Source organism: Danio rerio, chromosome 2 (assembly GCF_052040795.2).
Source record: "Danio rerio strain M-AB ecotype USA chromosome 2, GRCz13ab, whole genome shotgun sequence".
In the NCBI taxonomy this organism is placed as follows: Eukaryota; Metazoa; Chordata; class Actinopteri; order Cypriniformes; family Danionidae; genus Danio; species Danio rerio.
Window position 1 is genome coordinate 20,053,916 of NC_141022.1, and position 22,633 is coordinate 20,076,548.

The 22,633-nt window shown below is 35.3% G+C and overlaps 1 protein-coding gene across 20 annotated transcripts in view; it reads right to left on the reverse strand.

The window, feature by feature from the left end:
* st3gal3b (ST3 beta-galactoside alpha-2,3-sialyltransferase 3b) overlaps positions 1–22,633 on the reverse strand; it is a 165,918-nt gene that overhangs the window by 104,344 nt on the left and 38,941 nt on the right. For 8 of the 20 annotated variants that reach the window (XM_087239188.1, XM_087239199.1, XM_087239198.1 and 5 more), the window contains exon 2: positions 828–976. In XM_087239188.1, the coding sequence (XP_087095314.1) occupies positions 828–936 (109 nt within the window). In that variant the 5' untranslated portion in view covers positions 937–976. Of the gene's footprint in view, positions 1–827; positions 977–20,926; positions 21,043–22,146; positions 22,330–22,357; positions 22,499–22,633 lie in introns of those variants that run through there. The other 12 variants (XR_015477672.1, XR_015477671.1, XR_015477670.1 and 9 more) reach the window with 5 other exon arrangements.

Consider the following 22,633-nt stretch of genomic DNA (forward strand, 5'->3'; position numbering starts at 1 on the left):
AGCTGTGTTACACACTGCATGGAAGGTCACTTTCAAAAACCTATAATAGGGGCTCTTTAAAAATGGAAAAAAAAATTAAAAAGGCCTCATACATGTGCGGATGGTTAGTGTTTCTTTTTAAAATAATATTTTATCAACTTTTACATCCATTTGCAAACGATTTCATAAAAGCACAGAAAAACTTTTATAGTACATCACTGCCGTGTAAACTTTTTCCTTTATCTCCCAATTAATAAGTTAATTATTAGAGTACCTAACCAATCTAAACAAATAAAACAGTGAGATGAACGTCAGTCAGTTATCCACAAATATTTGAGTTGTACCACAGTGAGGGAAATAATCTCTCAGACCAGCTACTGAAGTCCACGACCCAATGTCTCTGCAAACATCTGAACAAATATTTAGCCATTTAAATCAAGACAACGCCTCTGTCTGATTTATTTAGAACTAAAAAGTAGATATTCAAAAATCTTTCATTCTTTTTAATGGTTAATCTTAAATATATTAACCACTTTGCTAGATTATTGCCAACAAACAATTGAAACCTCATATATTTTGACCAAAGCCTAGCAAAATGTGAAAAAAGTTATGCAAATACTGAGAACCCACAGAAGAATAATCACTTTGAGACGTGATCTTCCCTAAACAACCAGTCGTGAGGCAAAGCACGCAACAGTGGACAGTTAAGCTTAATAATTGAACTGACCGAGGGTCTAACAAACAAACTGTGGCAAACATACATATTGACAGAGCAAAAGGCGTCCACGTACAGAGAGGTCACAACATTAACAGACAGATGGCAATGCGAGGCTGGAGAAACTACTCACGTGGCTTTTGGCCCCATACGTGCAAATGGAGCTTCCCAGAAGAGTAGTAGATGAACCCCAAGACCAGCATGGGACACACGACGAACAGTAGTTTGTGTGCAGGCTTCATGTTCCTCAACCATTCACATGGTACCGTGTTTTTACATCACCTAGAAACAGGACAGAAAAAAAAGAGAGGAGGGTGAATCACACATTCACATCAAGCAGTCAAGCAGACAGACTCGCATTATCAAACACTAAAAGCAAAGCCAGGACTAAGATTAGACTTTTTAAAAAAATTGATTTCACTGTGTTGAAAATCGGGAGACGATTCCAAAGGTTCAAATCTATTCCATCAAGAGGGAACAACTCTTCTATTCAGTCCATTCATTCATTCCTTTTCCTTAGTCCTATAATGAACCGCCGACTATTCTGCCATATGTTTTAGCAGATGCCTTCCTAAAGTTCATCAAGATTCATTAGATTCATCTTCAGTGCCTCCTCCATATTACCACAGACATGCTCAATAATGTTCATGTCTGGTGACTGGTCTGGCCAATCCTCAAGCACCTTGACCTTCTTTGCTTTCAGGAACTTTGATGTTGAGGCTGAAGTGTAAGAAGGAGCACTATCCTGCTGAAGAATTTGCCCTTTTTTGTGGTTTGTAATGTAATGGGCAGATGTAATGGTCTTGATAATTCAGGCTGATGATGTTGCCATCCACTCTGCAGATCTCACACACGCCCCCATACTGAATGTAACTCCAAACCATGATATTTCCATTACCAAGCTTGACTGATTATTGCGAGAATTGTGGGTCCATGTAGGCTCCAATAGGTCTTCTGCAGTATTTGTGATGATTGGGATACAATTCAACAGAAGATTCATCTGAAAATTCTCCCTTCTGACACTTTTCCAAATGATCAACTACAAGTCAATTTATTATTTGTTGCTCTTACAACTGGGATCAATGACAAGACTTTTGTCAGGTAATGTACTCAAACACTATGGACAATTTTGTTTACCCAAATCATAGCGCATGTCTTTGGACTGTGGGAAGAAAACCAGAACACCTGGAGAAAACCCACGCGAACATGAGGAGAATATGCAAACTCCACACAGAAATGCCAACTAGCCCAGCTCGGACTTAAACCAGCAACTTTCCTGCTGTGAGGCTAACCCCAATTTTCTCTTTAATATAAGTAATCATTAAAAGGTTAATTCACACCAAATTGAAATGATGTTATTATTATTCACCCTCATTTCATTCCAAACCAACAAGACATGTGTTCGTCTTCAAAACAAAAATTAAGATATTTTAGATGAATTATGAGTGCTCTCTTATAAACCAGACAGCAATGACCCCAGATCATTCCTTAAGTCCAGAAAATTTTTAAAACATTGCTCAAAACAGTTTTTATGCCTTGAATGATTTGATTAAAGAATATTATGAAGCTACAACAATCCTTTGGTGCAAACATAAAACAAAAATAATGACTTTATTTAACAGTTTCTTCTCCTCAGTGTCAGAACAGTTTGCATGTTCATGAGAGTGCTGTGCTCTTTGTGAGACACACTCTGTCCCACTTCAGACGTTTCAAACACAAGTTGCACGCAGTCATCCGGGTCATACATCATTGCAGTGCTCGTGGTTGTGAGATCTACTGACACAGAATTATTTTTGTATTTTAGGTTAGCACTGAGAATACTTCAGTAAGTATTCTCATAGCTTGACAGTACTTACACTGAATAGTTTTAATATGGTTTTTGGTACCTTTCCTCAAATCAAGACCATTGCTGTCTATGGAGGTTGAGGGAGCTCTCAGATTTCATACAAAATATCTTTAATAGTGTTCTGAAGATGAATGACGCTCTCAGGTTTTAAAACAGCATGAGAGCGAGGAGTAAATGTTGACAGAATTTTTAGTTTTGGGTGAACTATCCTTTTAAGTATACTCTCATGTGCAAATATTGATTCAGACACTTTGGTTTAAAGAACTAGTCAGTAGCTTCAATACTAGGTGCGTTTCACCAGTGGAGTAAGGTAATAATTACAAACACTCAAATTACTGTAATTGAGTACTTTCTCTCAGGAATTGTAATTTACTAAGTAGTTTTAAAATGTGTACTTTTACTTTCAATTGAGTGCATTTTTAGGCTACTTTTTCCACCACTGGTCTACACATTGTGAGAAAGCAGATAAGAATCGCATTAATATCAGTGGTCTAGCATTGTTGGTCACTCAGGGCTCGAAATTGCGACCATTTTGGTCACATATGCGCCCGAAATTTTATCCATGCGACCTTAAAATATATTTGGGAGCATTTCTGCGAGTGCTTAAAATTGTTGTGTGCGACCAGTTATTACTGCAAAATGTTCACCACATGCGCGGATTCGGGAGACATTCACGAAGAATGCATCTCTAAGCTCTTTGTCTGCACTTGAAACGTGAAACGCAGCGCTCTGGAATGGTGTAAAACAGTTGTCTTATCAACTTGCTGCAGTAAACAAATCCAAGTCCGTAATGCTTGCCCCGCATTCGCGCTCTTCTTTTTGGCCCACTACTGCTCTAGCACTGAACGCGAATGATTGGTTAATATCAGCTGTCAATCACTTAGCGCCTTCTGGCTTCGGATGACGAGAGAGCTACTGTCGCGAAAAATTGTAAAGCGCTGAAGATGAGAATGAAGATAAAACTGGCAGATTTAGTTTTGGAAACCATCTAGTTACAAATAATAACACATCTTACTAGTGATCATGTGCTGAATGTTAATCCACCATCCACACTTTTCCAAGAGTAGAAGACTTCCATTGGCTTCAAGTCCGCTAAGAAAAGTCTGTGGGATGGAGTTTTCAGGTAACTGTTTGCCACATCTGGCACAAGAGCTTCTGTTTAATCCTTCATGTAAGTTAATCGCCAGATGCTGTCCGCCGTGCAAGGGGCAGCTATATGTCAAATTAAACACCACGTACACCATCGCAAACAGGCTTGCACTGAGTAAACTATTATCGCTACTCCTAAAAAAAACGGTATTGCTATTAACATGTATGCATATAATAAGGCACAGTATATGTCAAAAGCAACAGTGTAATATCAGACAGCACCCGTGAGAACAGCACAGTTATACCGTTAACAGATTCCTGTCAAGCAGTGCGTGCAGGGCGGGTGAGCGCTCCGTGTTTGCTTTGGTCACTCAGTTACGTTATAAAAATCTATTTTCTTGTGATAACGGGATTTCATTGAGACATATTTTCCTCACGCTTGCATATATAAATTTTTTTTTTTTGCTTGTCAGTTTGATTAGAGTTGATTTTAAATGCAATAAATATGTTTTTATAAAACTTGTAACGGTGCTCATAATTGGTGGGTGCGACTAAATTTTGGCTAATGCGCCTAAATTTTTAAAGTTAGGAGCACCGGTGCTACCAAGCAAAAATTTTAATTTCGAGCTCTGTCACTACATCCTGCTAACAAATACATGCAGTAGGACTGCTTAAACACTAAACAAAAAGAAAACTCACTTGTCATCACCTCCTCAGCCATAGTAACTTTAGTAATTCTATTTAGCCATGGTAGTAACCCATCAAATAAACTCCCATCATCTCTCAGAGAATTCAAAAATTCCTTCTTCAAAGTCTTGTGTGTAGAAATGCCATCTGGGTCAGTATTGGTGGAAACTGCATTTGAAAGTGAAAGTTTATTCATGCATGATTTCTTAAAGGGACAGCAGCTATTTATGCCCCTATTAATCAAATAGCATCAAAAGACTAAAGAACTCACAAGACATACACTCATATACATTTGAACAGTGAAGAGTGTAACAGTCAATATGGCAAATGAAGGCCCTCCTTCTTGAACAAGAGCCTATCATTGATCAATATAAACTGACAATTCTCTAGGGGAGGGTGTGGTCGCCAGGAAGTGCAAAAAAACATTACAAAGTGTTAACTTGTTTCCACGTACTCTCGTTTGAATGTTTCTACATCCTCTCACGCTGATATTTTCACAGAATAGCTCTGAATGACAAAACAATGTTTTGTCGTAGTTGGTCAAACCATAATTTTTATAACTGTAGACTCATGTTAACCTGTGTCTAAAAGTCACACATAAGCTGATACTTACTGGTGTGTGGTGATACATTTCCGGTGTGTGGTGCATTCCCTTTTTGTTAAGAATATGTAATTATAAATTTGTTTCAGGACTGGTAATAGTGTTTTGCGTTTTGTAAATTTTTTACTCTAAAATGTAAATTTGTTTTGTCCTTGGCAAAATTGTTTTTCCATGTAATTGTGTCTTATTATGTGTAAATTGTAAAATGTAAATTTGTCTTGAGCTTCGTAAAAGTGTTTCACACTTTGTAATGTTGTTTTGCACTTCATGGCCACCATAGTAGGGGCTCGGACCAGATGTGTGTTTTTCACGACAAACTCTGCGGAGTCAGCAAACGTACTGAAATCTCAGCAAATACTTGCTTTACAAACATGAGAAATAAATCCACATAAAGCTTGAAACCTTTACTTTTAAATTAACCAACTACACAACAAATGTTCTTTGGTTTTGTAATTTGCATGAAACTAACGCAAGGTACTAGGGCTGTGCAATTAATCGAAAATTCTATTTCGATTTTGGCTTCTAACGATTATGAAAAACCATTAATCGTTAATTTAACCATTAAAAAATAAATTTATTTTGCATCATATACTACCCCCTTTCCAGTTGTACACATTTGTTGCTCTTCAAAGCTCAGTTTCACATGGAAATGACTAAAAGCATGTACTGTAATGTAACTTTTGCAGCACGGGTCAAAAGTTTGCATCATTCATGCTTTTAAAACCACGAATCAGACCACATGCTGCCGGCGCGCACACAAAACATGTCAGCATTCGGTCTCATTCGCACACCTCAGAGATGAGCAGAACACACACATCTAAAGTCATCAATGTGAGCGCTTTAATGGTCAAATAGGTGTCAAAACGCCATGTTTATTGGTTATTCATATTAACCCTCATTTGTGTAACCTTTACATGCTCCCTCTGAGCCAAATTATGAGAAAGAACCAAATCTCCTACCACAGCTATGCTGATGACACTCAGATCTACCTAGCCTTACTGCAACGACAACAGCCCCATTGACAACCTCTGCCAATGCATTGATGAAATGAACAGTTGGATGTGCCAAAATTTTCTTCAGTTAAACAAAGAGAAAACTGAAGTCATTGTGATTGGTAACAGAGATGAGGTTCTCAAGGTGAATGCGTACCTTGGCTTTAAGGGTCAAATGACAAAAGATAAGGTCAAGAATCTTGGTGTGATTCTGGAGTCAGATCTGAGTTTCAACAGTCATGTCAAAGCAGTTAGTAAATCAGCATAATATCATCTCAAAAATATTGCAAGAATTAGATGCTTTGTTTCCAGTGAAGACTTAGAGAAACTTGTTCATGCTTTTATCAGCAGCAGGGTGGATTACTGTAACGGCCTCCTCACTGGCCTTCCCAAAAAGACAGTCAGACAGTTGCAACTCATCCAGCCAGGATGCTGCAGCCAGGATTCTGACCAGAAGCAGGAAATCAGAGCACATCACACCTGTCCTCAGGTCTCTACACTGACTCCCAGTTACATTCAGAATAGCTTTTAAAGTAGTATTACTTGTCTATAAATTACTAAATGGCCTAGAACCTCAATACATTACAGATATGCTGACTGAATACAAACCCAACAGATCACTCAGATCTTTAGGATCAAATAAACTAGAAACTCCAAGAGTCCAGTCAAAGCAGGGTGAATCTGCCTTCAGCCACTATGCCCCTCGCTGCTGGAATCAGCTTCCAGAAATGATCAGATGTGCTCCAACATTAGGCACATTCAAATCAAGACTGAAAACACATCCGTTTAACTGTGCCTTTACTGAATGAGCACTGTGCTGCGTCCAACAGATCACACTATTATGTTTTTTTTCCCTTTTTCATTCTTTTATAACCTATTTTAACTCATTTTAATTTTATCTGTTTTTAATCATTTTTATTGTCAGCAATTTATGTTCCCCAACTTGTCTTTTTTAATCCTGTTTATGTAAAGCACTTTGAATTGCCACTGTGTATGAAATGTGCTATATAAATAAACTTGCCTTGCCTTGCCTAATGTTAATAAACAAACGAGTTGAGAATCAAAAGACACGTGAAAGAGAAACCATTAAAGTGACAGTGCGCAATATTCCTGCTGCTGCCTGTTTTTACCATTATTAATCACACAACAAAATGACAAAATCCCTCACTGCTCTTGACTGAAGGACTTTTGTAGCTAAAGTGTTTTTCTTACAGTGAAGATGCTTAAAGAACAGTTTGTTGCATATTTTTATTCTATTGTATTTATTTCCCTATCCTTATGTACAGGGAGGAAAATGGTCAGAATTATTAGCCCTCCTAAATTATTAGCGGCTCTTTCCCTCCCAATTTCTGTTTAACGGAAATAAGATTTTTTTTCAACCTATTTCTAAACATTAGAGATTTAATAACTCAATTCTAATAGCTGATTTATTTTATCTTTGCTATCATGACATGCGCATAATATTTTACTAGATAATTAGGCAAGTCATTGTATAACAGCAGTTTCTTCTGCAGACGATAAAAAACCATATTGCTAATAATATTGACCTTTAAATATGATTCGAAATTTTTAAACCTGCTTTTATTCTAGCCAAAATAAAACAAATCAGACTTTCTCTAGAAAAAAAAAATATTATAGGAAATATTGTGAAAATTCCTTGCTCTGTTTAACATCATTTAGAAAATATTTTATATTTCACAGGAGGACTAATTTTTTTGACTTCAACTGATAATCGTTTTAAATAATCGAGATTATGATTTTGCCCCATAATCGAGCGGCCCTACAAGATACAGTCCATCCTATCAAACGCACATCACATGACAGCAACTAAATGAATGCTTACAAACTTAGAAACAAAGAAGTCCCTGTCATTTTGGGAGAAGATTTGCCATTGCTTTCAGAAGACCAGCGCATTCTAGTTTAGTTTACCCAGATCAGCTGACTGCACCAACAGAAACACTATTAAATTAATAAACTTTTTAAGTTTAATTATTGCTATTATTAAGTCAAAACTGAATCTAGCGTTCTATTACATTGCCGGTGCCAAAAGCAATGACCCCTCAGCAAACTCAACCAAACTAACCATGGGCCCAATTCCATGTTAATTTCTAACAGCTATAGTACATGCATGTCACGTAGAAATTTCCATATAAAGCCCATAGACTATGTGAAAGTGTTTAGCGGTTTATAAACATTCATTTAAGTTAATGGTGTTAGTTTTCATTGTTTTTTTTTCTGATCCCGCATGATTAACAGCAAACAACACACAAAAACTGATGCCTCAGACAAGTTTCCTACACTTACGTTTTGTACCAGGTGCACACATTATATAAACATACACAAATGATGTTTGTTGACATAAAAATTGCAACAGTGAGGAATCAATTTTTGGAATCAAGTCCACCAATTCCAGAACAGGAATCAGAACTTCAAACAGCCCTAAGCAAGCAGTCAGATTGCCAGACGAGAAATAAAGTTGACGCAAATATGGGTCAGAGACTAAAAGGGTTTTCAAGAATGAAAACAATAAAAAACAAGCCTATAAGACTTTAGTTTTATACATAAATGCAAATGCTTCCTGTTCCTTTTTTATGAGCAAAAACAATAATGATGATCATACTTTTTGTTTAATCATCGTGACTTACAACATGACATTAAGTAAGATATAACATAAGTTTAAATATCATACAATCTTGTCAGGTATATTGAAAACAAGAATCATTTGATAACAAAACAATTAAAGTATCAGTTAACAAACTTTTAATTCAATCAGAAACTCCTTTATTAGGGCTGCATCTGAAATCATACTACTCAGTAGGTGCTGCATTTGAATTTAAACTTACTACTCGACCATCAGAAAAGTATGATCTACCCAGTATGAATGTGAGTAGTATGAATGGAACTTGGATGTACAACATCCGCTATATTGTCATTGTCAAAAGACCTACCCTAGACAATTGCGTCGCTTCACTCCCATTCATGAATTCTATCATGGCATAATAGCGTCCGTGGGAATTGCCTTATCAGAAGCTTGCCAGAAGTGGCAGTCATAAGGGTGATTCATACATATTGTTTTTCTAATTCTATAAATTCTGACATATTACTCGGCTCGCATACTGTTTTTAGTGTACTATAGAGTATGTAATGCAATTTTGATTTTGTAACCATCTGTTACTATGTTTACAATATTATAACATTTAGGATGATTACATAATTTTTGACATACTTTTAAAAAGTCCTTGTAAGAATAAAAATATTGTTTCACTTTTTAATAAATATGTGTTATGCTGAATGATAAAACATCAATTTACACATATTTTGACATGTTATTAATACAAATGTTAATGGAAACATTACACTTTACGTGCAATTACTATGCTTTAGGTGTATATAACTGTAACATTTATTTTGTAAATTTTGATTTGACCACGCATGCCTACATTTAAAAGTTTGAGAAGATATAAACTTACATTTTTAAATATATTAAAGTAGTAACCAAGTATTTTAAGTTGCAATATTTCACAATATTAAGTTCAGTTTTTGCTGAAAACATCTAAAAACTATATAAAGTTTATTATATTTATTTATTATGCATGTTTAAAAATGAATTGATACAAAGTATTTGGTTACATGTCATTAACATTTATTTAAGTAGCACCCTAATGCAGGGGTTTTCGACGATTTTTATGCATTCACTAGAGTGAATCTGATTTACGTTAATTACACAGCTAATTATCAGGCACCTGTAGAGTTAATGTGTTTGAGTAAAATATACACAAATAAACTGGACCAGGTGCTTTTTTAAAATGAATGATGGTGAATAAAGGTCAAACCAGTGAACCATATGACAAAAAAGCGCCCTTCTAAATCAAATCAGCAGGATGCCCTTTCACTTTCATCTTTCACTTACTTTGAAGACACTACTGGGGTTTAAAAATAAGGGATGGGGGGTTGTTGTAAAATTGGAAAAACGCAGGGGCGCATGTCCTAATATGTTGAAAACCCCTGGCCTAATGTATTCTTTCTTAATGGCAGTTACTATGTAACGAGATCTGAACAAAACATTTATGTACTGACACACACAGTCAAGTCTAAATGAACATTTACTACTTCACAAATAACTAGAAAAAATATTTTAAAAACATTAAAGAGCAAATGAAAAATACTACAAAACAGACCAAATAAGTGTTTTACATAAACTGCCTCACCATTAAAACAGCTTTGACAACAGTAAAACTACTTTGTCTTTGATATCTAGCATCTAACTATCTGCGTAAATCTGACAACCAAGTTATTTATTTCCTCTCTACAAATATTATCACATATTAACAGGACAGCACATAATAGATCAAACATGCTCTAACTGCAAATTGTGCTCCATAACAATAACACTGAGGTTATCAAATTAAAAAGATATTATAATTTAAAAGGATGGATGCGAAATGAATGTAAATAATAGAGCAAACGTTTTAGGAGGAAAGATCGCACTTTGGATAAAACAATAATTAGACCAAAAGTAGTGGCAAAAAAATAAAATAAAATAAAAATAACTATAAATGAAACTTTGTAGATGATAAAAAAATTATACCAATTCCTTCTTCCATTTGCATTTTTCTGAATTTTTCAGTTTATATAATTAATTAGAATCATTAATACTATCTAATCTAGGAATGCATTAAAACAACTTAATTTTATATTTCATTTAAAAATATATATTAACACTACTTTTTAATTAAAATGGCACAGGAAATGTTTTATTTGATGACTAAATACGTTTGTTATATTTTACTTACTAACTTAGTCAGATGTTTTACTTGAGTAAGTACAAATAAGTGTATTCTATAGTGCAATTGTAATCTCTGCCATTATTCCAACCTAGTGTTTAATGTTTGTGAAGTCAAAAGATTAGGTTTATAGGTTCATGTCGTCATGAGACTGCAGATGCTGAAATAACCCACAAGCATCACACGTGCTTGAGCAAATGCAGTAAATGACACCACACAACTCATTGACTGAACACATGCACATTTGTGAATTCATATTTAAACAGCGGCCTATTCATACTCGTAGTAAATAACTGAAATTCTGTCATCACTTTTTCATTTTGTTCTAAAACAGACTTTTTTTCTTGGTAAGGGGATAGGCTTGGCTGAATTCACACACTGCTTCTTTTCCTTTACAATGAAAGTCAATTGTGACCAGCTGCTGTTAAATGCGACATAAAAGTAGTTCCAAAGACTCACAACATCTCTTTGTCTCCTGAAACCATGATAGCTTTGCTCCACGAACAGCTCAGGTATCATTTGTGTTTGTGTACAGTTTCACATATGACAGCAGTGGGAGTATTTTCAGTAAATAACATTCTACTCGCTTATATCGTCATATGACTTTTGATGACTTGCAAAATAGTGAGCAGTAAACTCTTACTTTCTGGTGCTTGACTGCTTGCGGTCCCCTCTTAACTGGTGGTGTAAATAGTAACAAAAACATACTTCCAACCAGTGCTTTTCACTAATATTAGAAGCACAAAGCATTCCTTAGGGATCATGTTTCAAATCACACTGCCAACAATAACGCCTATATACATTTTTAGATAATAAAACAAGCAATGTTGCTTTAATTTCTTTTTCCTCTCAACGTTATCACAATTGCACGATCACACAGGTGTGATCAGCCTTGCTGGTCCCTGAAATGTACAATCACACAGGTGTGATTAGAATGGTCAGAGCGCATGTCCTCAACAGCTAATAATCAAACCTAATGGAGCACACTGAGGCACAGAAAGAGGTGCGCAGCGCTTTCAAAAAAAACCACTTATTTTTAAAACCTAAATTTATTTTAGGTTTCAGACATTCAAATACACATAATTACAAGCAAAACATACCATTTAAGGTTGGCAAAATATACACTGATGTCTATAAAGACGGTTAATAATAATTATTTTTCAAAATAACTGGACAATGTGCTTTGTACACGTAAGATACACACTGTTTATATTACTAGAATATTTTCTCTATTCCTCTCCCAGATAAACAGTTGATTACCTTCATGTATTTCAGCTGAAAATTATGAATAAACAAGAAGTACATCCAGCAGCTTAGATCTCCCCTGCGTCTGCAAGAAGGGATCCAGCTGCGAATGGAAACCAATATGAATTATTAATATTATATATTAAATTAAGCACTAATTGTATTTTATTAGAATCTACCCCTACTTCAACCCTAAACCCAACCCTTACAGTTTTGTAAAAATAATATTTGTTTTACAGTGTCACAAAAAGTATGCTTTATTGACACAAGCATCCTCAGCTGTATCCCATCTAGCGTTCACCATGCTGCAGGAGACTGTGAAGTCCAGATAGGATACAGCTGAGGATGCTCACGAGAAGTATTAATATTCAGTTACGTGTTAATTGTATTTTATTAGTATCCACCTCTACTTCAATCCTACACCCAAACCTGACAATAATGTAAAAATATTATTTGTTTTAGTGTCACAAAAAGTATGCTATGTTGGCGCTAGTATCCTCTGCTGTATCCCATCTAGACTTCACTATGCTGCAGGGGCCGGTGAAGTCCAGATGGGATACAGCTGAGGATACTCACGAGATGTATTAATATTAATATTCAATTACATGTTAATTATATTATAAGCATCAACTCTTACTTCGATCCTAAACCCAACCTTGACAGTAATGTAAAAATATTATTTGTTTTTCAGTGTCACAAAAATTATGCTATATTGGCGCGAGTGTCCTCTGCTATATCCTATCTAGACTTCTCCTTGCTGTAGGAGACAGTGTTGTTGCTAGAAGGGATACAGCTGTGATCGGACGTTAACAAGAGGTATTTATATTATTTATTAAATTAGTAATGCATTAATTGTATGTTCTTAGCTAGATGGGATCCAGCTGAGGATACTCACGGTAATATAGCAACATCTAATATAAAATACAATTTTATTATACAATTTTATTAGATGTTGCTATATGACGTATCCTCAGCTGTATCCCATCTAGCTAATAAAATATAATTAATGCATTACTAATTCAATAAATATTATAAATACTTCTTGTAAACGTCCGATCACAGCTTTCTAGCAACAACAGCGGTGCCCATTACCCATTACATAACAAATAATACAATCATTATTAAGCTGTTTAAAAGACCAAATATATGTTCTATCACATATTTAAGAATCGGAGTATCAGAAATTTCATAATAATATTAGAACATTTGTCAATATTTACAGAAAAGGTCAAAATGACACAAAATACGATATATACATGGATCATTGGAGCTAGTGGGTCACATGAAAAACTTGACGCATTACCAGAGATGTATAGTAACGAAGTAGAACTACTTCACTACTGTACTTAAGTACTAAAAGGCAGTATCTGTACTTTACTGGAGTATTATTTTTTTCTCCTACTTCCACTTTTACTTAAGTACATATTTTCCATGAGTTTATTACTTTTACTCCGATAGATTTTTTATGTGCTGCATCGTTACTCGTTACTAGGGGTGTCAAAATGATTGATATCAGTTCAGTAATAGGTCATAACCGGTTATTACGTGATGACGTCATATATCTCCTATGCGCGATGTCGCAATACTATGGCGAAGGACAGAGGCGCGAGGGCGAGGCGGCACAGCATACCAGCCGCTAGTTTACTGTTAGGGAGAAAATGTTGTAAAACTTCACCTCTGCCTATCACTCGCTCTCTCACTTTGGACATTTGACCCGCTGGCCAGTTTGTAAGGTAACTTTTCCTCTCTTCTTAGCTGTTAAAGCTGTGGATCCAGACATGAGCGTGCCTCATGTGCAATTAAGTTTTCTTCACTGTGTCTATTACCTGTGATAATCGCGTATTCTTCCCGCCATGTGTGAACAGTGCTTATATTTCTAAAGCCCTTTCTGTTGAGGACAATAACCAATCATAGCCGTGTAAGACCCGCCTGTCAGCGCTCAAAAAGCAGGCGGGATAATATTGACATGAGTTTATTAGCTGTAAATGCTTGTGCTGTCTTCTGTGCATGAGTTTTGTTTGATACATCCGGAAAGAGTGTTTTCTTTGAGCAGGTCAAATTAAGGGCACAGTTCGTATATCTGACTGCTGTATTAAAGGACAAAATTTTATTACAAAATACCCCTTTAACTGTCACACCAAGACAAAAGCAATAGAATTTTTTTTGATTGCATTTCTTAACTCCTAATGTCGCTAGTTAACACAATCAGTGCATTTTTATTCAACACATCACATTATTTCTAAAATATCAGCCTCTACCAAATGGTTGAGATGTTGGTTTATGGTAAAAGTACCAGAATTAATAAATATACTACAGAAAATATGAACTGTAAGACCAATTTCATTAAAAACATAATAAAAATAAATAACAATTATTACTAAATCATAGCCATAAGCCATAAAATATTTCAGATTTTCATTTAACACAGTAATATACACATTTTCCAGTTTTTTTTACAATAAAATCAAAATCAAGTGAATTTGTGAAGCAAGATTTAGTTTGCTTGTTTAGTTTATTTTCACGGGTGCTTCCAGAAGACAGAACTCCTGTTTATTGTGGTATTAACCAATCAAACTTCAAAACTCCCAAAGTGTGAGTGTGTCTTTGTGTGTATGTGAGTGAGAGTGAATAATGTGTAAGAGAAAACAACAGTGTGTGTGTGTGTGTGTGTGTGTGTGTGTGTGTGTGTGTGTGTGTGTGTGTGTGTGTGTGTAAGAGAGAGTGTAAAAACAATTGCAACCTATGTAATGTCCCCACAATTCACAAAAATGTGTGTGTGAGAGAGAGAGAGATAGAGAGAGAACTGTGTGTGTGAGAGTGTATGAATATGTGAGAGTGGGGAGAGAGTGTACATTTAGGTGTGTGCAGGGCAGTGTGTGTGTGTGTGTGTGTGAGAGAGAGAGAGAGAGAGAGAGAGAGAGAGAGAGAGAGTATGCATGTGAGTGAACATGCTGAATTATCTCATCAGTGAAGGCATTTTCTGGTAAAAGGGCCTGACGATGTGAGCTTGTGTACCATAGAAACTATTTACAGAGAAAAACTGTATCATAAGCCATGTTTCTTTTCGTTCTGCTTAATCAAGTACCCCAAAAAAGATATTTAAAATAAACAAAACAATTAGTGTATTTTGACTGCTTTCTTTAATAACGACATTACACAATACTTGTACTTTTACTTTCAGTACTTGAGTAGTAAATTTTGAAATAAACTACTTGTAATACTTAAGTACAAAAAATGTTGAATACTTTTGTACTTCCACTTAAGTATGGTGCTTAAAGAGCACTTCTACTTCTACTCAAGTCAATTTTTGATAAAGCACTTGTACTTTTACTTAAGTATGGGTCTCTAGTACTTTATACATCTCTGCGCATTACCATGGGACCTTCATAACACAATAGATTCCAAGTAACGGTCACAAAAAAAAAAAACTCACGCAGGAGGGTCAGCTGGAGTATTTAAAAAGGTTAATGGAGAATGTTCTGATCCACACATCAAACACTTGGTGATGAAAAACTAAAAGCATCAAATTTAATTGAAAACTGTCATTAAACTCAACAAAAAGTAGACAATGTCTACTTTTATCACATTATCAATGATACATTGATGATGTATAGTGCATTTACTGCATCAGAATATTCATTCATTCATTAATTTTTTCAGCTTAGTCCCTTTATTAATCCGTGGTCACCACAGCGGAATGAACCACCAACTGATCCAGCACATGTTTAACACAGTGAATGCCCTTCCAACCACAACCTAACCCTGGGAAAAGCATCAGAATAATAGCAAACACTATTAATAAAGGAAATTCTTCGGTAACGAGTAACCAAATAAATGACCATTTCCCACGTTATAATGCTAATAATATTACTGACAATAAAATGCAGCTTTATAGAATTAAAACATAATTTGTAATTGAGCTCAATGAAGCGGGTAGGCTCTATCTAGTGGCCTCCTTCGACCTGCTCTGTTGTGTGTGTTCTGGGGAGCACATAACTGATGATGATTAGTGTGGGTGGGTGTGTGTGTAGAATAGGGACAACCACATAACTGATGATTGGCTAAATATGCAAGAGATGCTTTCAAAAGGGGTAGACGGAACAATTGCATTAAAGCCATTTAGTAATTTCATAGTAAAGCAATTAAATTAAATCATTAACAGCAAAACAAGTCAATCATGTCGGTATATTTTGATTAAATGTATAGATTTGAATTTTAATAATGTATTAGTGAATGTTGAACAATGTCTTAATAAAAGATATTTGGTTCATGTAAGTAAACACATTAACATTATCTACTGAAAAATTCTTGTAAAGTATGACGTATCATTTTTAAGCTTAACTGAACATGTAAAACTACTGTTTTACATTTTTAACATGGATATTCCTCTTTATCAAATTCAGTTGACAAATATTTTAATACTTTCTACTTTTTTGCCTCAATACAAGATTATCAAAAACAACAAAGTTTAAATCCGAGTGGCCAATGTGCTTCAACAGCCCATTATAAAAAGCCCAGTAGGCACCTAGGCAGAGTGTAGATAGTGTTTGCGGCTGTTTGAACACATTCGACCACAATTGGGTCTACGCTAGAGCAAATCTAATACTTTTTCGACCATCTCTGGCAGCCCTTTTAGCCCCACAGTTGGCAAAAACAAAAGTGAAAGAAAAAGCACCACAGCAGGTGAAATGAAATGGCGCCTAGCACACACAACCCTCTTCAGGTCTGAGCAAAACAAGTACTACTCCAAGAGCGAGAAAAGCATGTCAGCCTTCAATGACAATATAGTACCTAAAAAGAGAACTGCTTTAATAGTATGTGTACTTTAGTTAAGTGGTTAGATTATAAATTGTTCGATTTGGGCTTTGTTTACATGAAAACGCTGTAGCGAAAAACAGAACCCCTTGCATTTCAAAAAAGTTTCATGTTTACTCAACAAATTTTTCAAAAATGAGCCGTCTTTGCACACCTGTGAAAATGACTAAAACCATTGTTTTACACATGTCAGGCCAGTATGTGACACATTCATCTTGTTAGTAAACAGTACCTTTAAAGGAATGACAGTGTGATTTGCTGTTGTCGGCAGCTCTGCACTGATGTGTAAGTGGAATGCACAGTGTGTAAAAGATGTGCCTCTACATTTGGTTGTAAAGTAACTAAAGTAAAAAGTCTTTGCTAATAAAGCGTTTTTTTGTAGGATTCACCCGGTTTTGACCACCAGGTGTCTCTAGCACATCAAAATCTAAAGCTGCGTCCCAAATGGCACACTATGCACCATGTAATTATGCACTTACACACTCAACAGGATAGTACATTTAAGTAGTGTCGTCCCAAATGGCACAATAATGTTTTTTTTACTAAGTGGAAATTCAAACCGTTTCCCTAATGACGCTTGCCAAATCAGTGAAATAAACGAATAATGAATTATCAAATAATACCTGCCGTGAGTATAACCGCATTTACCATTGGGAGGCGCTATAATCACTCTCGTAGGAGAATTTTTCTTTCATCATCCAAATTAAATAAAGTTATCCAACATGTGCGTCCAATAGCTCCGGCCCTTCCACTACATAAGCAAATCTGGGGTCGTTGAGTGCGTGAAGTGTCCATCATTCCACACTTCATTTACTGGCTGAATGAGTGCATCATCCGGGTAATTAAAGTGCACTTATTATTTTTAGAGTTTTCAGTGTGAATGCACTACTTACACTATTTATACTACAAAACGGCGTAAAATAGTGCATAAGTATACAATTTGGGACACAGCTTAAAATTCTGCGACTGACTCTTTCTACTCTATACACTAGGGTTGTCATGATACTGGAATTAGGGACCAATTGATACTGAAATTTTAAACGCGTCCATTTCCCGCTAACATTTGATCACGTACCTAAACACTGTTGATTTGCCATTGTGTTCTCATGCTCAACAGAAAAGACTGTGATTGGCCGTGAAGGTCATCAGTTGACTGAACTCACCGCTGTTTACAGAAAGTAACCACAGATACAGGGACACTGAAGCGTTTTAAAGCAGCGAAGATCAGATGGTTTGTCTATAAGCAAACAAATCGCGACTTTAAAGCACTCCATTGATTAGTACCAAATTCCAGTATCGTGGCTTTCCTAATATGCGCATTGTTTTGCATTCGGTTCCGGTGTCATCACTTCAGAATGAAAGCTGGATCGACATGAAAACTTTAAGGCGATTAATACGTTTGAATTAAAGTACATTGTACATAAAATTCATGGAATTACACATACGTCAATGAATATTAATTTGTTCATTAATTATGAATGTTCTATAGCCTTTAGGAAGCCATTATAATTATGTTTGTGAAATATCAAATTAAGCATAACACTATTAATTTATCTTTCATTTTGTCATTCGTTCTTGGCCAGAGAAGAAATGGTCATGCCTAACTGAGCCTCGTTTCTCCCAAGTTTTTTTGTTTTTTTTTTGCCTTTGCTTTTGTCAATTGGTGAAGTTTTGTTCCTCACCACTGTCGCCACAGGCTTGCTTGGTTTAGGACTTGTGGAGCTGCGCATTGATGGATTTGCTCTTCAGTGTTTGGATTTTCAGCAGTGAAATTTAAACCACACTGAGCTGAACTGAAAACTGGACTGACACAGTTTCAATTTACTAGAACCTCTATGTTAACCTGATTTGACACAATGTACATTGTAAAAGAGCTATAGAAATAAGGATGATTTGAAATTCTATTAATTTGTTTAAATAGATATTCATGCACTTTAAATTTAGTTTTAGCCATTTTTTGCATGTCTCGTTTATTGTTATTAGGCTATAATATTGTCCGATCATCCTGCTGGTGCTTGCCAGCTGCAATTATCAATTAAATTTTTTATTCCATTTCATATATAAATATTCATTAATAAAAATATCACAATCACAAATTTTCTTGATATATCATGACATAATACTAAGCCTTTATACCTCACACCAAGTTTTTCTAATAATGAGAACGCATGAGCTAAAAAATTACTCGACCAATCTGGTAAATGAAAACAAATGATGTTTTGTTACCAAAGTTTGAAAAGAGCACTTTAAAATTTTATAATGATTTTTTTTATAATAAGATCATTTTCTTATCATAAGGCAAGATTGCATTTAGTAATTAACCTAATTAATCAGGGGCAGGGTTTCTGCAGCTTTCACCAAGTTAAATTTAAGACATTTTTATGATGAATAAAAATTTTTAAAGGATTATTTTTCAATTGCCCCATTAAAAATTATTAAAATTTAATCTATTTAATAATACAATAATTATAATAATTTAGTTTGAATTCTTAAAATGAATTTCCAAAAACATCTATTCACAAACCCTACATAGCTGCAATTACTTCAGTTTAATAATTTAATAATTAAAATATATAGGCCAGGTCAGTATCCTCAGCAATAAATTAATGGAAAACTTTTAAACAAATGTCACTGTAAGGAAAGTAAGTAAATACTTTTTAAAATAAAAAGTTAAAAGTTGAATTGAGATGGATTGTTGGTAGTTGTATGAGTGTTAATGGCCAGATCCATGAAAAAAAACGAAAATCAAGACCTGCTAATAAAAGATTTAAGACCTACAACACAATGTTTCAATAGATTTAAGACTTTAAGTCCTAAAATTTAGCATTCGAGAGTTAAGACATTTTAAGATTTTTAATGACCCCACAAATACCCTGGGGGTAATATTCAATACTGGTCAAAAGTTCTAGAAAGAAAAGTAAAAAATAAAAAAAGGATCTTCTGCGGAACAAGTCTGCATCAGGTTGACCCAAAGTACTATTTTCACAATTTAAAATAGCTGTTTTCTGTCTGAATATATTTTAAAATGTAATTTAATCCTGTCATTTAAAAGCTGAATTTTTACCATAATTACTCCACTCACACGATCCTTCAATAACTTGCCATTCAAGAAATGTCAAACAAGTCAAATATGCTTAACCATATTGCTAATTATATGCAAGTGTGAACTTGTGATTTTGGGGGGGAAAATATGCAGCAACCAAAAAATGTTGATGTCATGTGAACAAAGCACATACAGTGCTCAGCATATAATTGAGTACACCCCATTTAGAAAATGAATCTTTTTTTTTATCCATTTCTCAGTGGATATAGGCAATGTATTTTGGTGCATTTAAACAAAATGTATCTATTAAACATATATTTATTAAAATAATACTTTAGTCACCAAACATGTTTAGAAACCGAACAATAATACAATTAAATTCAAGCAAAATATTGCAAAAAAAGAAAAAGAAAAAAACTTACAAAATTTCAACAATTTTTTTTTTTTTTTTTGCTTCTCTTGATTTTCCTTCTTTTTTATATTTGTATTTATTTATTTATTTTTACATACATTTAAGTGTACTAGTTTTTGGACCGTTATCGTTAGTTATTTTATTAGAGAAGCTCCAGATTTGGTTTCAGTACTGACTAATATAATTTATATGCACAAATATAATATTGTATAGCTTCCTATTAAAATATGAAATTAAAAGACAGATTTGTGAGGGGTGTATATGCTGAGCACTGTGCATATACAAAGATCATGTTTACCTGTATGATACCAAAGCACAAGTTCACAAAGAAATCATGCAAATAAATATACTGCAGAAAACTAGACAGTTGTTCCTGAAGGTGTCCCAGCAGAGTAACGACAGGCAAATTATCTAATTTAACCATGAACATATTCAACTAAAATCAGACAATAAGACTTCACATTTTGTTCTCATTCATTTATCAACTTAGACTTTTTCTTCAGTAGAACATTAATGAAGATTTTTAGCAAAAGCTGTAATCCTTAATGATTCACAAACTGCAAGTAAGCCGCAACCAGCACTTTGAGAGTCAAAATAAAAATGAAAAAAAAAAAAACTCCATACACAGGATAAACTAAATTATTACCTGTAGTTACTGACTACAGTAGTCATATGAAGCATGACAACCAGCCTTTGCAAGGAATTAAACATTACTTACAGAATGACTTTAAACCACAACACTGGCAAACACTAGGCTATACTGACTGCAGAGCTTCCTGTCACATACTGAAGAACTTGGGCTCAAACTCTTATATATGCCGGCTGTTCTACAGTGAACACAACAGGACGCTTGTGTTTCAGACAAGTCTTCAGTTTCTTGAACATACCAATAGTTTTGCTTCATACTATGCTACGAATTCGTTTTGTTTTGACTGCATTTGTTTGTTTGTTTGACTTTCAATTTACAAAATGCTGATAAACATTGACTTGCTTTGTATGATTCACCAGAACCAGTTTGGCTAAAAATATTTTATATTGTTCAACAAAAAAGAAGAAATCAATATCTCATTTTACCTGAGAGAAAGTACAACAAATGTGTAGATAAACTATCCCTTTAACGTGGCAGAGCAAATTAATTCACAAGAATTCACTTGGCCTGAAACCTAGCCAAAACTCTGACATCGAAACTGTTTCAAATGTTACTTAATTGCCGGTTCCTTTCACTTGTAGCCAGTGTACATCTATAAATCAGCCTATTAGTTTAATGTAACGTGGCGGTTTTAAATTTGACCGACTGGAATGCTCCACATCCATATGGCGGTCGTCCGCTGCATCTATCTATCCCGTTCTTCAAAGCACAACTGACTTACACCAACAACAACAGACGAGAACAGTGCGATAATGTTTTATCTGTCTATTAGTATGCACACAAGGCTGTGGTTAAGGTGATGTCCCGATAACTTCATGTTTGCATTTCTCAGACTGAGCGCAGGCAGGCTAACGGTTTACCCTCCCCTTTACTTCACACAGAAACCAGCAGACTGCTCGCAAGATAAACACAACATAGCCTAACCGATACGTTTCGACAAGCCACAACACACAAACCCGAGTCTCGAACGCGAACGGGGTTTATAAAATCTGACAGATATGTAAATTGGAAAATATGAGGGATTATATGCGTTCAGGGGCCTAAAGCAAAGCGCTCATTCAGCTAGCCAGCCACACACAAACACAGTCCCGACGAGCTAAACTCATTCACAAACATACAGCGTTTGATACTCCTTTAAGAACATTCATAAATTCGAACATGCGATGTTTGCGTCACCGAGTTCGTCCGTCGCGAAGATTGAACGGTAGCTCCAAAATAACGTAAAACAGCCGTCCGGTATAACGCATTAAAGATAAATCCTTTTTTCCACCGGTTCACTTTTACATTACCTGTCCACATCAGTCGTCAAGACCCTCGGGTTAAAATGCTATCGACCACATTTTTCTTGCACTCCGCCGTTTCTGTCCATCCTTTTTTTTTGATACAATTTACGAGGATACTTTGTTACCTACTCAACGCAGCGAGAGAGAAGCTGCGTGTTGGTTTATTTGGGAATCACCCTCCCCTCCTCTAGCTCCCTTTCTCTCTCCCTCTACTTGCCGTTTTAAGTGGGAGGTATAATGGTCCTTAGCACATTCGTGTCTCAAATCCTAGTAAGCAAACTACCTATAAATATTTTAAACACATTTTTGGGGACATCCTACGCGCTGATGGTGTCTACTCATTCCAAAAATGCGAACCAGCTTCAAGGTCTCAGCGAATCCTTTTAACGAATCGACTACAAGTTAACTACTAGTTTACAAGCCCAGTCCGAATCTTTCAAAGCTTTCGACTCATTGAACTCTCCATGAAAAGGCAAAGAGAGCTAGAATAGAA